Source organism: Sceloporus occidentalis, unplaced genomic scaffold (assembly GCF_023333645.1).
Source record: "Sceloporus occidentalis isolate IW3139 unplaced genomic scaffold, rSceOcc1.0.p SCAF_43, whole genome shotgun sequence".
Taxonomy (NCBI): Eukaryota; Metazoa; Chordata; class Lepidosauria; order Squamata; family Phrynosomatidae; genus Sceloporus; species Sceloporus occidentalis.
The window spans coordinates 6,223,547-6,243,316 of record NW_028317023.1 but is presented as its reverse complement, the minus strand read 5'-3'; the positions used below and the strand labels follow the sequence as shown (position 1 = coordinate 6,243,316).

Sequence of the window (19,770 nt, the reverse complement as noted above, 5' to 3'; positions counted from 1 at the left end):
GAATATTCTATGTTTTGTTAAAATAAAAATCTTAGAAGTACTTGCTCTTTCAGCAGAGCAAGATTCACACTCTTACAGTCACACTGACATTCATAAGTTTACTCCCTTTTTATTAGAAGTATCATACTGCACAAATGTATAAAAATATGGCAAATAGTGTCATAACAATATATGTTATTTTAATGTTTTAACGTTATAAAATTGACAGTAATTTAACATATAAACAAACTACACACACAAATGTCTGAGTGTGCAGATATAATATATATATATATTATAATATAATACTCTTAATGCAATATATAAATGTCAAACTGTAAGTGTACTGTGTCACAATGTTTTATAACAGCTTAAAATATCTTTTAACAATAATGACCTTATGATAAATCATCATAAATAAATCTTACAAAAATGATCAAGTATGGAAGTTTTGTTTTCCTTTTTCTAAAAAAAAAGAAAGTTCCCTTTTTTGAGTCCCCCGTCTTCTTAGCAATTACATATTGAGAATGTTCTAAGTCTGTAATGGTTTTGCTTTGAGAGAAATATCAAACTTTGTGATACAGAAACATCTTATGCCTATGGGGTAAACTCCTCAACGTTTTGACACCTTTCCTTATTGCACATTCTAATGTCACAAAGTAACAAAAAATCTTAACAATCAACAGAAGAATTCGTGGGTGGGTTGCTGCACAGTGTAGCCTCACACAAGCATATTGCACATATCAATATAGCTATAAGTACTTCAATATATATATATATATATATATATATATATCTGTTTAAATCTGCTCTGCCAAAATAACCATTTACCCAACACTTATTTTTTTAATCTAAACCTTTCCTTTGCATACACCTGACAACTAAAGAGCTGTTTCTTTTAAGTCATTCAGATTTGGTAAGCGTGTTCTTTTTGTCCGGTTAAAATGGAGACCATTCTGTCCAGGTTTTGAAGTCAGCTGGTCAGGAAAAGGTGCTCCTTCATTGGTCCCTCTATTTACAGGGGACACATGCCAAACAGGATCAGCTTGCCCTGGGATATGCAGACCCTGTCGGCTTTTTGGCTGAGGTTCCTGTCGATGGACACCACCTCCTCCACTGGAAGTTTGACCCATTGGGTGTATTCTGGCTTCTGCAAAAGAAGGTGTCTTCGGGGGCTGGTTAGGCAACGGTTGAAAACGAGGATCCGGTGGTGCAGGATGGTTTGAGGATGAAGAGGGGTGTAGCAATTTCCAAAGAGATTTTAAAGGCTGACTCTGCAAAATAAGAGCTTACATGTTTAAAATGTAATGACAGCCAGTCCATATACTACCTTTTAAACATTATTCCCAGCTACCGGCACAGCATTTTACTTTATTTTAAGATATGAATTACACCAATGGTTTTGTGAACAAGAACACAAACACACACATATATATATATATATATATATATATATATATATCAATTGCTCTCATGGGTTTAATTTCAAGATTCCACTTTTAATGTCACTTTCACACGTATACGAAAAACAAAACAGATGTGATCAAAAAATTGCAAAAAAATGCAGACTGGATTCCTTGAGCTTTAAACTGTTTTAAAATATAATTTCATTAAAAACAGGAGGCTCATATTATGCTTTACTTTCTTTACTACTCCCAATAGCAGCAAAAATGGACTAAACTTTTTTAAAACATATATAAAGAGAAAATAACTTATCAAGTACATATACATGTGCATAACATAACCTAGATAACTGACAACCAATCACAGTGCAGCACAGGCTATAAAAGGTGTAGTTCCTCTTTCTTTGCTGCTCCAGCACAGAGATAAGTACAATTTTGTGTTTCTCTCAAGACAAAAAAAATTCTGGTGTTAGCCTAATTTCCTTTATATTTCTGTGATATATTATTATATTTATCATATTTACTACCTTTATTTTGAATCTCTGTACCTTTTATTTTATACATTTAGTCCCTGTATATTTGTATCGCCTCATAATTTGGGCGGGAAAACAGGTCTTATGAATATTTATTACTGGGCAGGCTCCATTCCCAGCTGTTACAGCGTTTTTCCTGTCAGAAATATCAGTTTAGCCTTTTCGTTCCCCTTAGTGTGGGAAGTTCATTTTTCTATTAGTTTTCATTGGCCTTTAGTTCCCTGTGGTCTTTTACCCTCAGTTATTAGTATAGTATATATAAGTATACTGTGGCAAAAATATTTCCCCTCAGATTATTATCCTTTATATCTGTCATGACCTCTAAAGGATCTGCACTTTCCTCTCAAGAGGACTTATCTAATATAGTTGATAACATGCCTGAGGAGCAAATTAAAGCCCTTTTGGATGCCTCTGTCCAGAAGTCTGTTCAGGATGCTGTTAATGCAGCAATGATTAATATACAACATACCCTAACCAAATCTGTTGCAGCTGCTGTGGCAATGTCTAAAGCTATGCCTCAGAGTAAGAAAACTAGTTTATCTCCTGCTGAAACCATTTGGTCTGTAGCTGATGTTAATAGTGATTCAGATGAACACTATACCCCTCGCAAAAAACTTGAGAAGAGGATAAACATTGAGGGTCCCACTACTCACTCTTCTAAAAAGTGTAACTTGGACCAAGAAAAATCTAAGCGTATGCTGCAAAGTTCAAGCAGCTCTCTGACGTGTGCACAAAGTTCACACAAAAATCCCTCACCCCGGGAGGAGGAAAAAACCGGAGGTAAACCTTCTCGACGAGCGAAACCAGACTCGTTTGAAACTAGTGATAGCGAGGTGGATGATGATAAATCAGAGCCTGATCATAATTCTGACTCTGAATGGGAGGATGCCAACAATACTGGTGATCCTTCAGAAAAGGTTGGATCAGATTCAGATTCTGGTTTAGTAGATTCCTTAGGGAATCCCTTTTTTAATCCTGAGAAGATCAGGCATCCTAGATCAGCCGAATGGATTCCAAATTCCACTGTAGCGAAATTTGTAGAGCATTGGGTCTGGAAACCTTTAACCAAGGCCTCTAGGAATAAAATGCGGGCTGAATGCCCCCGTCCAACGTTGGCTAATAAGGCTTGTTGGACGCCAGAACTTGATCTGAAAATTGTCCAATATCTGAAAAAATCTGGCAAAGATCCCAAAAAAGGGATGGATAGCCCATTTAGAAATTGCCAAGACAGGCTTTTGGATTTGGTTGGACCTGTCACTAAAATGCTTGATCTAACCGAGGAGTCCCTTTACACAGACACTCCTGTCGATGTCCATGTTATACGTGGATGGTTGCAACGATTAATGTGCCTATTAGGGAACGCTAATGTGTCACTATCCTCTGAAAGACGTAGGTCTATCTTAATAAAAATTGACCCCCAATTGGCCCATATGGCCACTGAGGAGCCAGGACCATATGCTGATGGCTTATTATTCGGGGATGAGTTTCTAAAGAATATTGGGAAATTTGTGGGCATCTTCTCATCTCTGGACAAGGCCCAGAAATCTCTAAAAAAGGTTTTTCAGCCCCAAATTTTTGGCCGGGCCGGAAGAGGAAGAGGCCGGTCTTCCGGCCGCGGGGATTAATTCCAACAGGGTTACAGAGGCCTTTCCTCCTCAAACAGAGGCAGAAGCTATTCCGGATATCAACCCGGGTATCAGTCCAATTACCAATCTGGGAACCAATCCTACCCATTCTTTCCTTCACGAGGAACACCATGGCATGCTCGGGGTCAGCGAGGTTTCGCTAGAACAACACCTTCCTCAGGTAAGACATTTTGCTTTGAATTCTTCTCGTGTTCTGTTGCGTGGCAGATTCGCCCATTTTTTCCAGACCTGGTCAGAACTCAGTTATCAAAGGATACAGAATAGAGTTTTACGCATGGCCGGAACAGGTAAGTCTTCCGTCTCCCTTCCTTTTCTCCAAGGAAGAAAGCAGACTTGTAGACAACGAAATACAAGAATTGATCACCAAAGGTGCTGTCCAACAAGTACCTTTTCATGCTCCAGGGTTCCTCAGCAACATCTTCTTATTGAAGAAGAAAGAACAAGGCATGAGACCAGTCATCAACCTGAGAACTCTCAATCATTGGGTGAAGTACAATCATTTCAAGATGGAAGGAATCCACTGTCTAAGGGACCTCCTGAAGCCCAACGATCTAATGGTGAAGATAGATTTAAAAGATGCATATCTTACAGTACCTGTTCACCCGGAATCCAGACCATTCCTTCAATTCATATGGAAATGGACGAAATGGCAATTCACATGCCTTCCCTTCGGTCTATCTTCAGCGCCTTGGTGTTTCACCAAGTTGATGAAACCAGTGGTGGCAAACCTCAAGAGCAGAGGGATACGTCTCATCATTTATTTGGACGATATCCTCATCATGGCCCAGGATTGGAAAACTATCCACATTCATACCTCTTGGACGCTCACTTTGCTTCAGCAACTAGGTTTCTGCATCAACTGGGACAAGTCGAATCTCCGACCATCTCCCCATATGGAATTCCTGGGGCTTACGATAGATTCTATTCATCAAACTCTCAGTCTACCGTCAACAAAACTAAAGATGATTCGCAAGGAAATCAAAGCAGTTCTTCGCAAGGAGAAGTTATCCCTTCGTTTGCTGGCACGAATAGTGGGCGTATTATCATCTTCAATCCAAGCCATATTTCCAGCTCCGCTTCATTATCGTGTGCTTCAAAGGTTGAAGGCTCGACACCTTTGTCAAGGCTTAGCATATTCCGACAAAATTTCTTTGACCATCGAAGCCAGGGAGGAACTCCTTTGGTGGCTCAAACATATAACTGCATGGAATGGAAAAGCCATTTTCAACTCTCTTCCAGACTTTATCATAGAATCGGATGCCAGCCTCATAGGATGGGGAGCTTGAGCAGGCCAGACCTCTACAGGCGGGAAATGGTCCATGGAGGAAGCCGATCTTCATATAAATTGTCTGGAATTATTGGCAGGGTCCTTTGCTTTGAAAAGTCTAGCCAAAGACAAAGTCAACTGCTGTATCCTCCTTCGCATGGACAATATCTCAGCAGTTCAATACATCAACAAGCTAGGAGGCACACGATCGAAGGAACTGGCAGAGTTGTCAAAAGACTTTTGGCATTTTTGCTTGGATCGCGGGATCACTCTGAAAGCAGAATATCTGCCGGGTTTATCCAATGTGATAGCAGATTGGAACTCGAGATACCTAACCTCAGCTTTATCATCTCTGGGGTCCTTTCGACGTCGATCTGTTCGCGTCTCGTTTAAATCGCCAATTACCGAAGTTTTTCAGTTGGAGCCCAGACCCGGAAGCGTCAGGATTGGACGCCTTCTTTCAAGACTGGTCCATCGGCACAAATTATACCTTTCCACCGTTCGCCATGATCCCGAGAGTTCTGTCTCAAGTCGAAAATCAACAGGCGACTTTAGTCCTAATCACCCCATTCTGGACGTCTCAACCATGGTTTCCCCATCTTCTAGAATTGACCATGGACACACCTCGTCTACTTCAGAGGTGGGAGAATATTTGGACAAACTCCAAAGGGGATCATCACCCACTGATTCTACAGAACAACCTTTCTCTCATGGCGTGGCTGATCTCCGAGAATCCGGTTTCCACGAGCACTTTTCAACATCTACTCATGAACTCTTATCAGAGGCATGGGCACCAGGTACCAGAAATACTTACCGATCAGCCTGGAAAATTTGGGTTAGCTGGTGCGTGGAACGAAACTTGGATCCCGTATGTGCACCTATTCCACGAATAATGAATTTCTTGTCATCCATTACGACCAACATATTTCTGCTCAACATATGTTTGTGGACCAGGTGCCGATCGGAAAACATCCATTAGTCTGTCGACTGATGAAAGGTATCCATTTGAAGAGACCTCCTGTTTCTAAATATCAAGACACCTGGGATGTTAACTTAATCCTTAACATGTTTCTATCTTGGGAAGATAATGATAGATTGTCTATTAAAGATTTGACTTTAAAATTATCCACCTTGTTATGTTTGATTTCTTTTAAAAGAGTCTCTGATGTTAAGGCCTTAGATGTCTCAAATAGAATCTTTAGTCCTGATGGTGTACGTTTTAATGTCGTTAGACTAATTTAGCTGAGGTCCTTTACCCTGCTTTCCAAAATTATGTGTTCTGCAATGTTTGCAAATATATGAATCGTTGACTAAACCCTTGCGATCACACTCATGTACTCAATTACTCATTTCTTTTCGCAAGCCCTTTTTGCCAGTTTCCACGGCTACTATAGATAGGTGGATCAGGTTAATTATGGCTAGGGCAGGGATTGATACTACTAAATTTGGAGCGCACTCTTCAAGTGCCGCAATGACCTCTAAGACTTACATTGCAGGCGGTACCTTACATGACATTATTAAAGCAGCCAATTGGTCTGCAGAGTCTACCTTTAAAACATTTTTTTTAAACCCATTCAACATGTTTCTAGTCACGTATTTGTATAGTTTTATTTTATGTCAGTGTTAGCTTTAAACTAGCATAATATGAGCCTCCTGTCTTTAATGAAATTCCAGATTTTTTGAACGAATAGTGACATAAAGTCACAATTTTATTAAAGACAGGAGGCGAGTATTATCCCTCCACTTACTATATGTCTAATGACTATATTTAGTAGTCCCACCGCAGGTTGTTATATATTTCTTAGTCCGGTTTACATTTGTTAATGGCATGTGTTTTATCCTTTCAGCTTGATTATTTTTTCCATGCCCTTCGGATCCAAGATTCATCTCTTGGATTGTCCCTCCGTTTTCTTCAAATTCCGGCTCCAGTACTCTTCTTATGCTGAGTTTCAAGGAAGAGATTATGGTTTTCTTCATGTTACCTGTTGTTTCATCATATACGGTCGCAGAAAGAAAGAGGAACTACACTCTGTGACTTTACCTTTTATAGCCTGTGCTGCACTGTGATTGGTTATCAGTTATCTAGGTTATGTTATGCACATGTATATGTACTTGATAAGTTTTTTTCTCTTTATATATGTTTTAAAAAAGTTTACTCCATTTTTGCTGCTATTGGGAGTAGTAAAGAAAGTAAAGCATAATACTCGCCTCCTGTCTTTAATAAAATTGTGACTTTATGTCACTATTCGTTCGAAAAATCTGGAATTAATATGGGTCAAGGGTGGCCAAACCTGGTTAGGGTAAGAGCCAAATACAATAGAGTCTTGTTTGAGCCATACGTTATATAAATATTAAGAAATACTTGTGTATTTTTTAAACTACATATAAGGATGAATATAAACTGTTAATATTTATTAGCTACAATAATCACAAAGTACACTGACGCTTTCACACTCACACTAACTCTTACTCACGTTCTTTAACACATATTCTTACTCATGCTCTCTCATACTCTCACGCTTTCTCTCAATGCCTCCCTACTTCATCCGCCAACCGCTTCTGTGTCCCTGTCTCCTTTCCTGCAGCTCCACTTCCTGCTTTTTTTTTTCTTCTATCTTTGTCCGATTCTCCCCAGTATCAGCTCTGTTGATCAGGTCTTCCAGAGCACTTCCTCAAAAGGGTGGCACATCCACCGATTAGGGGGACAGGTCAGGGGCTGTCCATGTGATGTTCCTTTTGCAGAAATACTCTAAGAAGCCATAATAATAATAATACTCTTTCTCTGTGAATCAATCCGCAATATTCTGGCTTCTTGAGTACTTCTGCAAAAGGGTGGAGCCGCAACACAAACCATGTGGACAGCCTCTATCCTATTCCTCCAATAGGGGTAGAGGCTGTGCTTGGAGGCTCCCTTTTGAGGAAGCGCTCCAGAAAGCCATGGACAAAACGCAGAACATATATTTTTAATAATACTAAAATGATAACAAAATAATTCTAAAAATACATACATGAGAGTGAATTTCCCCCATCTTGTCTGGACGCCACTCTTTGTGCCTGCTGCTTTTGTGGCTAGATGAGTGAATACCTTTCTGTATGACCAGATGTTCTTGACCATCAGTACTAGGCATCTGTGGTACAGTAATAAAATAAAAATAATAATAAATGCTAAATGTCCACATTTAATGAAACCTCACATTTAAACGAACAGTACGGCTATTATACAGAGTAAACTGTGATTCCAAAGTACTAATATCTGTACGTGCTAAACTTAAATCTTAAGGTTAAATGCTAAAAAAGTAAATAGTGTTTAAGGGCATTAAACATGAAGATTTGGTGACACCTGGTGGCTTTTGGAGGAATTGCAAATGTTAAAAAGGTTTAAAGGTATTCACAGTATAACTGCAACATGTCATTATTACAAACCTCATCCATTTGCAATATTAAATAAGTCTCAATATTAAAAATGTGAGCTTTTCTACAATTCCATAAGGAAAATGTATGTAACTCCTAAACAAACTGTAAAGTATGTATGTGTGTATGTTATGTGTACACATACAACTTTAAATGTACTGGTCAGCACATGTCTTGAAGGAAATGCCTAAGGCAGTCATCTCATGGATAAATATAAGGAAAATGTTCATATCTCTTGGAGCCATTAAACTGGAAAATGTGTAATCTTTTGCTAATGTTGACCCTACTCTAGCCCTGTATACTTCAGAGTGGCATTTAAATGTATACATTGCACATAACATCACAGTCCGACATATTTAAAAGGATTTTAGGCATGCAATAAAAGACGTGTTCCTTTTCTTTATTCAAGTTAAGCTAATCAGTAAAGAAATTGCAAAAACCACACATGGATAAACTTACCACACACAAAGGCTCAGTTCATAGTACATATTCCAGCTTCCAACCCAGGAACAAAAATAACCTCTGGCACTCCAGTTGCTGTAGACTACAACTCCTATCAAGCTCTGCCGCACCTGGAGTACCAGTGGATTTTTATGCCTGCTTAAACCACAAACCCTGCTCAAACCGTGACAAAATAGAAACCAACATTCAATGATTATCATGCAGGCCTGTACCACATCCCCAATCAGAAGCATTTGCATGCTGTTAGTTCAGTTGCTGAAAAGTAAGAGTCATTAAAAGAGTAACACGGGAAAGATCATATGGGGAATGTAAGCCGTTTTTAAGCCAGGAACCAGTTTTATAAAGCTAAAACTTGCACTCAGCTTCCTTTGAAAGAGTATGGAATGGCATTGAAAGCGCATGTGAATATAATACATTATAACCAAAATCCAAAGTGGACATTATGCTATTTCAGAGAATGACCAAACTGAAGTTTGGACAGAAGAAACTTTTACTAGCCTGCTGATAAAAAAAAACAAGACCAGGATATGTAAAATGACTTGTTTGGGGAAATATATCGAAGGGTGAAGAAACTGGTAATCATGTTTTTTTGTTTCAGCATTGTTTCAGAAAGTATTTCTTTCTAAGAATGGAACAAGCCACCATTGGCTAATTTTGATCCATACATTTCCTGGACAGGTACTAAGAATTCCATCAGCCTCATATCCAAGACTTAGATGCCAAATTATACACTGCCACCAATTCAAGATGGGTTTTTTGTTTCTCTTTTACAGTTGTATTACCTGCTTTCTCTAAAATATAGGCAGTAACATAGACAGTATAAAAATAGCAGTGAGCATCCTTTCATTAATGTCTTAATGGAAATAGTATTGCATTGACCTGGAAGTTGGTTAAGAACATATCCACACATACTTAATTTCAATATCCAAATGCATGTTTTGCTGCTCTGTTCAGTAACATTTAGAAATAAATGTAAATCTCTATGAAATTCAAGGTTCATTAGATGAACTAGAATATGCTTGAATGGTAAAAGTAAATATTATCTACCAGTCGCTAAGCACTTTAATATAGCGTGCTACATAAGGACTATATGGACAATAAGGTTACAACTGAAAATGTGGCCCAGAGCAGCAAAATAATATAATGTATCTGAAAAAAACCTATAATGGCATGACTGCAAATGGACAGGCAAACTTCACAGCACTAGGTTTTTGTGGACTACAAACCCTACCATTATCAACCAGCAATGATAGGAGTTGCAGTCCACAACATTCAGTGCAGACAATAATCTTGACCAAATTTAGCATTTGTGCAAATGTTTTATTAAACTGGCCCGGGGACAAGGGAGAGATAGAAACCCTCATCAGAACTGAAAAGTCATGCTGCTTCATGTGATGGAGGAGAGCTTAATGTTTTATTGCCAGCCGGGTCAAAAAAAATAATACCATTGGCAGATTGAGTTTTTTCAAAGAGGTGCTACGCTTTAAATGATTCTTTGAACTAAATAGTGGAAAGAGGCTTTTCTTGATGCTTGGTTTCTCAGAGTCAGTAGGGTCTGTCTGCAATATAAGACACAGATATTCTAGTTGTAAATCAAAAGTATTACATTATGTGGTTAGGGTATAGAGCAAACATGGTAACCAGATGTCCACCTTACCCAGAGACTTCCGAGAACTGTATCATGCAGCCCCTCAAGGAGCCATCTTGCCACCCTACACTTGCCACATGGTTTTCTTACAACAATTCCCACCATGTAAAAGGGTAACCTAGAGGCAATCCGGTGTTTATATTTTGCCATTAGAAAAACTTTTTTGATACCAGGAATATTCACCGGTGGAGTGTCATTTAAATAAATTGCTAACATTGACTGAAATTAGGAAGTAAACCCAAATGTATCTTTTGTCATTTTGAAGTCCATAAACAAGCAACAGTGCTTCATGAAGTTTCATGAAATTAACAGCATTTGCTTTATTATGGCTGCTTCCTTTTACTATAACTGTTCACGAAACAAACTAAATGTAGAAAACATTTTGCCATGGTGGCCTATGTCCGATTCCACAAACGGAGTAGTGTGGAGTCATGCAATTATGAAAAGGTTCAAACTGAAATTATCTTAAGGGAATCTATACATTGTTCTAGGCAGAAATATGGTAAATCTACATATTATCTGATGCAACACAGCCTGGTGAGAACAGATTTTCCTAATGCTCTACACATTTTCCAGGCTTTAGTCTACCACAGTGTGTAAGATCATGTTATGAGTTTCTGGACCACATAAATAACAGAGTCACTATAATTTCCATTTTGAAGCATTATTTTCATGTTTGGGATTGTCTAAAAAATAGCCAATGAGACTTAAATATTGCTGGGGTGGAAGCAAATATTGACTTTTAAATTTAAAAAATTAAAGTTTTTATTGGAAAATTAAAATATATATATATATAAAAAATGTGCAACATTATAATGGAAGAAATACAAATATATAATCCAAAAAATATAAATGTATAATGGTTACGTTGTTAAACTAATGATACTACACACTCACAGTTTGGGATTTTTTCTTTTTCTTTTTAATGACTCGGAAGAAACCTTGCTTTTCCTTGTCCTTAATTTGTTCAGAATGGCTTTTTTCTGCACTCTTCCTGCAAACATCAAGATGCATAAAAGTGTATTAACCTACAGTCATGTTCCTTCAATAGGATTAATACATTGAGCAGAATGACAAGTAGTTTGGTAAAAAGTACTGCCTTATGTATGAGAATGATCACCTTCAAAGGCTTAGAAAGTCAAGAGATGTATTAATCTGAATAACGTGGTTCTACACAACTGGTTTGACCTATGTACACATACTAAGGTGTTTTTCAACGAAAAAAAAAATGTTCCACACACATTGCTGTGTTGTGCTCTGCAACTTTTTAGTAAAACACTGCTCTCTTTTTTCCTCTTCAATTACATGCAAGATGCAGAAACGATTGCATGGTAAATTATTCAAAGCATTAACTTAGCAGCTATGGCAGGAATCCCAAGAGTAACGACTGCTTAGAGCCACAGTCAGTGACCTCATTCTGAAGTTCCCCTTTCTAACATGGGGAAAACACACTTACTATGTGAGCTCCACTATCAATCCATCAGGCAATAATACCATGCATGCAATAAAGAATAGAACACGAAAAAGAACCATAGGGAATGCACCTCTCCATCTTGCTTCCTACAGGAAGGCTAAGGCTCTACCCGGCATTCTAAGATCCCCCGACACCTGGTCATATCTATTCTAGTGCATCACATAAACTACAGCTCATTTTCACCATTTTACATGCTATGTAATCACAGGGGAGCTGTGGTTGTGCATTTAATCCTTTAAGCCTCAAGCTTAGCTCGGTTCTATGACTCTCCAAACACATCATGCCCGGGAGCGGTGTGTTCTGGATCATTCCTTTATAGTGAGCCAATGGCACATCTCATACATGAACTGGATATCTTATTTAAAAACCCAGCTATGTTCATGCTTCTAATCGCAGCAAAGATTATTAAATGTGGATCATTAATTAGTAAGTATAGATTATTATCTTCAGTCAGAGGTGGTGCTACAACATAATCAGATTACACAGTGGACAAGGAGACCAAATGGTTCCTTCAACCAGGGACACATATGGAAATGTACACTGATGGGCTGCAGAATGCAATTTTTATCCATATGTCATAATAAATGAGCCATTTTTCACCCTAGTAAAGGTCTTAATTAGCACAAGGGGTCTCTCTAGAGATGCTGTAGAGGAAGATTCCACTTAAAGTTAATCACACTAATGTTTTATTACACAAGTATTACATTGCTTAGTGTATGTGAACTTATTCTTCTACTACAAAACAAATGGGGTCCCCAAATCCCTTTGCTTTGCACACCTAGAAACCTAAAGCTGTCCCGTTCTTCAGCGCATAGATGATGGTCAGATTACCTGACAATATTTTAATGGTCACAGGGCTGCATAAACGAAGGCTAGGCTTTGATATTAAATCAAACAACTATCCACTTTGAAAAAAAGAGATAATTTCCTGTCTCTTTCTAAAAAAAACAGTAGCAATGTGAAATTCATAATATGCGTCTTCATTTAAGAATTGGTTTAATTGACCGTATAATAGCCTTTGAAATACAAGATAAAAGACTGATTTGATCTCGCAAAAAGCTGATGGCGAGACTCAGAATGTGGTCAATTCCTAATTAAGAGCTCATCTCTCTTCAGCCTTTGTCACCATGGTATGGACAGTTTTGTTAAAAGAGAGAGAAAAAAACCAAAACGAAACAGCATGTTTACGCAGCGCTTCCACATTAACTCCATAAAGCATATTTCCTATTAATACTTAACTGAATGTGAAAAAAAAACATGGGATGTGAAAGTTTCCCTTTAAAGTAAATGCAAAATATACTACGAGAGGCTGGAATAGGGCAGTGTATAGACCTCATCTATCATGCTGGCCTCCTATTAAATAACTCATAGATGTCAATAGCCATAAAACAATCAAAGAAAACAACTGTATAAAGATGAATGGTGACGTACCAGTGATCAAAAGTAGTCTGTCTCTTTGAGTGATTTGTGCCCCCGCTGCTGTCAACTGGGTGAGATGGACCACGGTTTGACACAGTATTTTCATGAAAGGTACCCTCTGGACGTGGAGATGGAACTGAGCAGATTAAAATAGTGTGAATACTCTGTATTTTGGTATGTCTAAGACAAAAACATGACATTTGCAAATTGACTGCTACTTAACGTAAACCTATTTACACAAATGAGATGGAAGAACTGAACATATGAACAGATTTAGGGGGCATCCGGAATGCTTTTGTGACTCCTTGATACATTTAGTTTTCATGATAGTGTTCAGTATTGAAACATATTATTAAAAAGGAAAAGGGACACCAACCCAATTGAAGTATTGAGCCTTGCCAAACAAGAATTATATGAGAGAGTTTCATGGTTGTTTGATACTAAATCTAACACTAAACAAACATTAATTAAAAAGAGAACCTAAAGTAGTAACAAGAGGGCACAAAACATTCCATGTTTTCGGGGTCAAACAGTAGTTCTACTAGTAAGTTCAGAAAACAGGAGAAAAGTATAGTTAAAATGATACCATTTATTGGCTAACTGAGAGTTTAATAGCGAGCTTTCGAGACCAAGTTGTTAGGTCTCTTCCTCAGGTATCATTTCAACTATACTTTTCTCCTGTTTTCTCAATGGCTGACACGGTACAAAACCTTTTTATCATATTAAGTTCAGAAAACACATCAAACTTTTTTGAACTTCATAATCTGTGATTTTTCAGATTTTTAATTACCTACAAAAATGTATAAGGCTAGGTTTTCACTTGGGTTTTTGACCTGCGTTTTTTTTCTTGATGAAAAAAGCCAAGAAAACTGCCACTGCATTTTTCTGCGTTTTGGCGTTTTTTTCTGGAGTTTTAGCCTTTCTGTGGAAATTGCTTTTTTTGACCTTAGGCAGTTTTTCCAGCCTTTACAAGTTAGAAGTTTCACCCAGCTAAAAGGGATTAGGATAAATGGCAAGTATCTGCCCCCTGATGTCATTTACTTGGTAGAGTTCTACTTAAACGCCCCGGCGGACCCTTTTGTCACTTTTCTGTGGTTTGTAAGGCATGCTTTATTCCGAATGTCTGCTCCTCTAGGAAGATTGGCCCCAAATGATGGTGCAAATTGTTTGCTGTTGCTTTTGGCACGCAGGATCCAGTTGATGTGTCGCGTATGTTTGTTTGTAATGGCATGTTTGTTCCAAATGGTGTAGAATTCAATATGAACTTTGTTTTGTGTGAAACTGTTTGTTTCCAGCCTATTTCTCGTAGGACACACAGATACTGGGTCCATCCTCTGCATTGTAACTGTGGAAAAAACGCCATAAAAAACGCCAAGGCAATAAACCCACATGGCTTTTTCATGGCGTTTTTTCTCTCCCATAGACTTCTATTGGAGAAAAACGCCAAGATTTCCTTGCAAAAAACGCCAGAGTGTCAACATGCTGCGATTTTGAAAAACTGCCACAGAGCCCAAAAAAGCAGAAAAACGCCAAAGAGGACTGAAAAAACGCCAAACAAAAAAACGCCAAGTGGATATGGCATTCTCCGATTTCCTATTGAAGAACAGCTAACATCTGGCGGCTGCGTTTTTTCACTAAAAAAACGCCAGGTGGCGCTATTGGCGTTTTTATGGGCGTTTTTATCTAAAAAAAACCAAGTGGAAACCTAGCCTAAAGCATCAAGATACACACCCAAAGCCTACAAACTTAAGCAACAAGCATTTCTCAAATATTAACCCAAAGGTTCATGGGTAAAAAAGACAATATGCACACACACACTGCAATGTTTTCTCCTGCTTTTTCCTTTGCAAAATGTTTTCTAAGACCCTAGGGATTGTACATTCTATGAAAGTTCTAAATGATCATTCCAGAAAAATATCTCTAATTTACAACATTCTTTCTATACGCTGTTTTTGCATACAGGACAATTGCTACTTTTTTCTCCATTTTTATTTTCTTCACAATGCTGAAACTTTTCACAATCACAGACCTGAAAGTACAATGACTCAGTAAGTGTACTACATATAGGTACAGTGCCCTCCATTAATATTGTCACGCTTGGTAAATATGAGCAAAGAAAGAAGGCTGTGAAAATTGTCTTTATTGTTTAACCCTTTGTGAACTCATTTGATCAAACTATATCTGAAGTATATTCCCAGTGATATTTACATTTTTTTGTACATCTGGGTGACTAGAAACACCAAATTGCTCAACCATGACTTCCTGTTTCACAGGGGTATAACTATTAAGTAACACATAGGCCAAATTTCCTTAGCCATTTATCACAATGAGTAAGACCAAGGAATATAGCTGTGATGTGTGGCAAAAAGTTGTTAAACTGGCTAGAAGAAAATAGCAAAAGCATTGAAAATGCCCATTTAGACCATCAGGGCAATGATTAAGGAGGTCCAGTCATCTGGAAATGTTATGAATGTGTGTCCATATTGTCTCAATGGACTTTAAAGAGGATGGCTCGAGTGGCCAATAACTGTGCAAGGATCACAGCTGGATAATTGAAGTTAGTTGCGTCTTGGGGTCACAAAATTTCCCAAACTACAAAAATGCTTTACTGACCCAGTCCCCTGACCTGAACCACATAGAAAACATGTGAAGTGAACTGCAGAGGAGAGTCCAAAAGTGTCAACCTCGAAATTTGAAGGATCTGGAGAGATTCTGTAAGGAGGAACGGTTTCAGATCCCTTGCCACGTATTATCCAGCCTCATCAGGCAATATAAAGGGAGGTATCACAAAGTATTGACTAGAAGGGTGCCAATTACTGTGCCACACACATATATTTAACTTTCCTTTATAAACCTGTGTCGTGTTTGAAATTGTTTGATATCCATGAGAGCAGACTATATTTGTGTATTTTTGAAAAAAGGTCAAAGGGTTAAACAATAAAGACAATTTTCACATCCTTCTTTGCTCATATTTACCAACCAAGACTCAACACACTTTTGATGGTTAATCACCACATACAAAGAATGAGTCTCGTAAATCATGGCATACGTATGCATTTAAATATTTTAAAAAAATATGCAATCCCAACAAATATACATACCACTTCAAATTATAAAATACCCTATTACTTTCCAATAAATTTTAATTTTAGACTATTCTATACATCATTTTGGCTTGTGTACATGTTGCTTTGTATTTAACTATTATATGGATGTTCAAGCTGCCAACTTGAATGAGAAATGGTACATTGGGATAAGTATTTGGTTGTATACATAAGAAGATGCCCTATTACTTTAGTAGCAAAGAGGAAACACTTATTAGAACAGCTTTGGTAAATATGTCTGTGCCAGCAAATATAAATATTCTTTAGACCAGTTAACCGAATCACTCCTTGAACAATTTACAGAAATAACTGTGTAATTGCCTCTAATTGGGATGATGTGTGCCTTTATCTATACACATCTATCAAGTGCCCTCTTTGAAGTGGTCTGACATAGAAACACAAATGTTAACATTTGTAAATGGAACCTGGTGGAAATCAAACACAGAAAAGATATTCTGCCCAGGAACACTGACGCCTGTAAAACAGCTGATGACAATAGTACTTGATATAATGCACTTCCCGAGTTATGCTTAAGGGTGTTGTTCAACCAAGGGTACGTTTTACTTCATGTAAGTAAAAGGAACCTAATTATAATTTTGTTTTTCAGCTTACTGCTCTTAAAGAAACAGAGTTTTGAAATACCAACATTGCATCCTGTCATTCCTCCAAAACCCTTTTATATGCATTACATCACAGCAGTCTGTCCATCTACAGCCATGACAACCATCCATTTCGACCTTATGAATGTTAAACACAGATCCTAATACACAGTAAAGGTCACATTTGGCCACTGATGGTTAGTAAGTTTTTCAGGGTGGTGTTTTGTGTGATAGGTGTGATGGGAGTGATAGGTGTGATGGGAGTGATGTGTGTGATAAGGTGTGGGGGGAGTGAAGTCCCTTTATACTAGAAGACCTTAAAGCTAACGCCCCTTCTATGATGTCAGAGATGGGCAGCCTGAGCAGTGATGCCCCCCAAGAAAATACAACAATACAATACTTTATTTTAAAAAACAGGAATAACCTTGTTGAAGATGCATACTATAATACAAAATATAGTACAAAATAATATAAAAATCTGAGAAGATGGGGATAAACATCATTGTGGAACAACAACTTTAAAATACAAAGGAGTCACAGCAGTGTGTGAGACAATATGCAATTGCTGAGTAGAGCAGAAGAAACTAAGTTCTACAAATCCAGCTACACAAATTGCAAATAACCATATGTCTTCCTCTATAATTTCTCAATAATAATGTATTTCTTTTTTTTCCGTCTTTACTGTCAATCTAAGGTAGAATATTTGCAAATGACGGTCACTCACTATTTGCTATTGATAAAGGAAACCCCAAAGGAAATATGGCTGGAAAAGTTTAGGACAGTAAAGGCTAGAGGCCTTGTTGTTCTGAAAAGACAAGCTTGGATCGTGGAAATTAAGGCAAAGTGTAGGGTTGGGCAAGAGCGGGAAGAACTTACACTTCTGTAGCTCATGCACTTAATATTCCTTAAGAAAGATCAAATATGAGATATCTCTATATTAAGACATTGGGGATTAGTCACTAAAGCAGGAGCGTGCCGGAGAGTTGAAGTTTCAACTTAATCATTTCATTAATAGCCAACCAAGTGAGCTTCTATTGCACGAATAGTATGGCCATGTGCAATCCATAGTTCAACATGCAAAGAATCCTTCTGATTTAACTGTGCATTAAAAAAGAGCAAACGGTTGCATAATGAATTGAAAACACAACGCTCCAGCGAACTTCCACTTTAGTGACTAAACACCATTGTCAACCAGCCATTTCATCTTTCAAATTAATTAAAACATAAAGTAGAAGTGACTACTTGCAGGTATACATATACTGTACATGCTTTTTTATTTCCCTGTACAAATCCTCGGGTAAAATCAACATTTCGACCAATCATATACTGTATTATGCTTTAGAGGGAGTGAATTGCAATCTCTTACTTTACTTAAACTGACATGAGAGTCACTACAGTAGTAAATAGGTAACAGAACTTTTTTTTACTGTATAACCAAGTAGGCTAGAGAAAAATTACACTGGAGCCAGTTCCAATTTTAAGAAACCAATAATATGGTTAGTACTTTTTTTTAACCTAAAAAGTGGCAAAACTGTCTATTACTCTTTTCATAGGACAGTTAGGCCATGGCCGGTTTTAGGATGTTTTGTTAAATATACCAGGCTAAAACCTGATATCCTACCACCTATAACTCTTGGCTCGTGGTTCACCAACAAAACGTTATTGAGGCATATAAAATTCCTGTAGTTTTATTTAAAAATAGGACTGTTAAAAAATGTAAATATTTCTCTCTCTCTCAGATTTATGGTCTGCAAACACTTGGCAAAAACGTAAGAATAAAAAACAAAATAAAAATTTCCCATATGTGAATGTCTACCACATAGTAAAGTCCAATGCAGAAGGATCTACTCTCCTTTGCCAAATGCATTACCTCTATAGAAGCTGCCAACTCGCCTTGGAATTGTCTCACTGTATATGTGACGATTTTCTTTTGAAGAAGCTCCATCATCGGGGTGGGTATCATGATATGGTCCACCCTAGCAACACATATATAAATATGAAAAACAAAATTAGTATACAAATATTTTAGACGTGTATAAACTGATTCATGCATAACCTGAACACCGTACAGTTAGTTTACAAAATAAGCTAATTTCAGAGCTGCACCTAGTACTCATATTTTGTATGCAGAACAAAAACACCACTAAGGACAACTCCCATTAACCAGCATGCTTGTTATTATTATTATCCTTTATTTATATAGCGCCAACAGTTTACGCAGCGCTTAATACAATACATAAATTCAAGGGATATGACAAGACAAGAATTGACAGACTAAGACAAACCGATACATTTGGTGGAGAGAGCCCTGCTCGCAATGTTTGCACCAAACCCTGGATATTTTATATATCAAACACACGCAAGGAGAAATCAGTTGTCAGTAGATTAGATTCTTTTAACTACCAAAAAAATCATTGTCCTCTGACACCATCTTGGTCTTTATCCATGGTCTGCTTTTTGAACCTAATGATTAACTAATACTACTTTTGTAAAAAAAAAAAAAGTAAACTCCAGCAGTGTTCCATTGCTTTAAAATGACTAGGAAGGCCAAATGGCTTTTATTTGTAATCAATGTTTCTAAAAATATATATTTCTATTTATAGATAGGGCTTCATACTAATACAGGGCTTGTTAAAATGAGCAGACATAAAAGGCCCATTGCAGTGACCAGATAAATAGCTTTCAATAACAGGAAAGTCTCGAGTTGAAAGTACAGGTGAAATCTTGATTCATAGATGTCTCTAGCCATCTATTTCTTGTTAAAAGCTATTAATTCCTCTGCACTATGTCAGATGCGCTTCCCAAGGCGAGAAACAAAGTGTAAA

At 37.6% G+C, this 19,770-nt stretch overlaps 1 protein-coding gene across 2 annotated transcripts in view; it reads right to left on the bottom strand.

The window, feature by feature from the left end:
- Window positions 1-860: 860 nt before the first annotated feature.
- The window catches only part of LOC149289818 (cyclin-dependent kinase-like 5), an 86,110-nt gene continuing 67,200 nt past the window's right edge, over window positions 861-19,770 (bottom strand). Inside the window, exons 12-17 of one of the 2 annotated variants that reach the window (XM_089490306.1) lie at window positions 18,816-18,921; window positions 13,255-13,378; window positions 11,247-11,343; window positions 10,147-10,260; window positions 7,837-7,956; window positions 861-1,253 (exon numbers count right to left, since the gene is read on the bottom strand). In XM_089490306.1, coding sequence (XP_089346432.1) covers window positions 861-1,253; window positions 7,837-7,956; window positions 10,147-10,260; window positions 11,247-11,343; window positions 13,255-13,378; window positions 18,816-18,921 — 954 coding nt within the window. The remainder of the gene's footprint in view (window positions 1,254-7,836; window positions 7,957-10,146; window positions 10,261-11,246; window positions 11,344-13,254; window positions 13,379-18,815; window positions 18,922-19,770) is intronic. The other variant, XM_089490307.1, reaches the window with a different exon arrangement.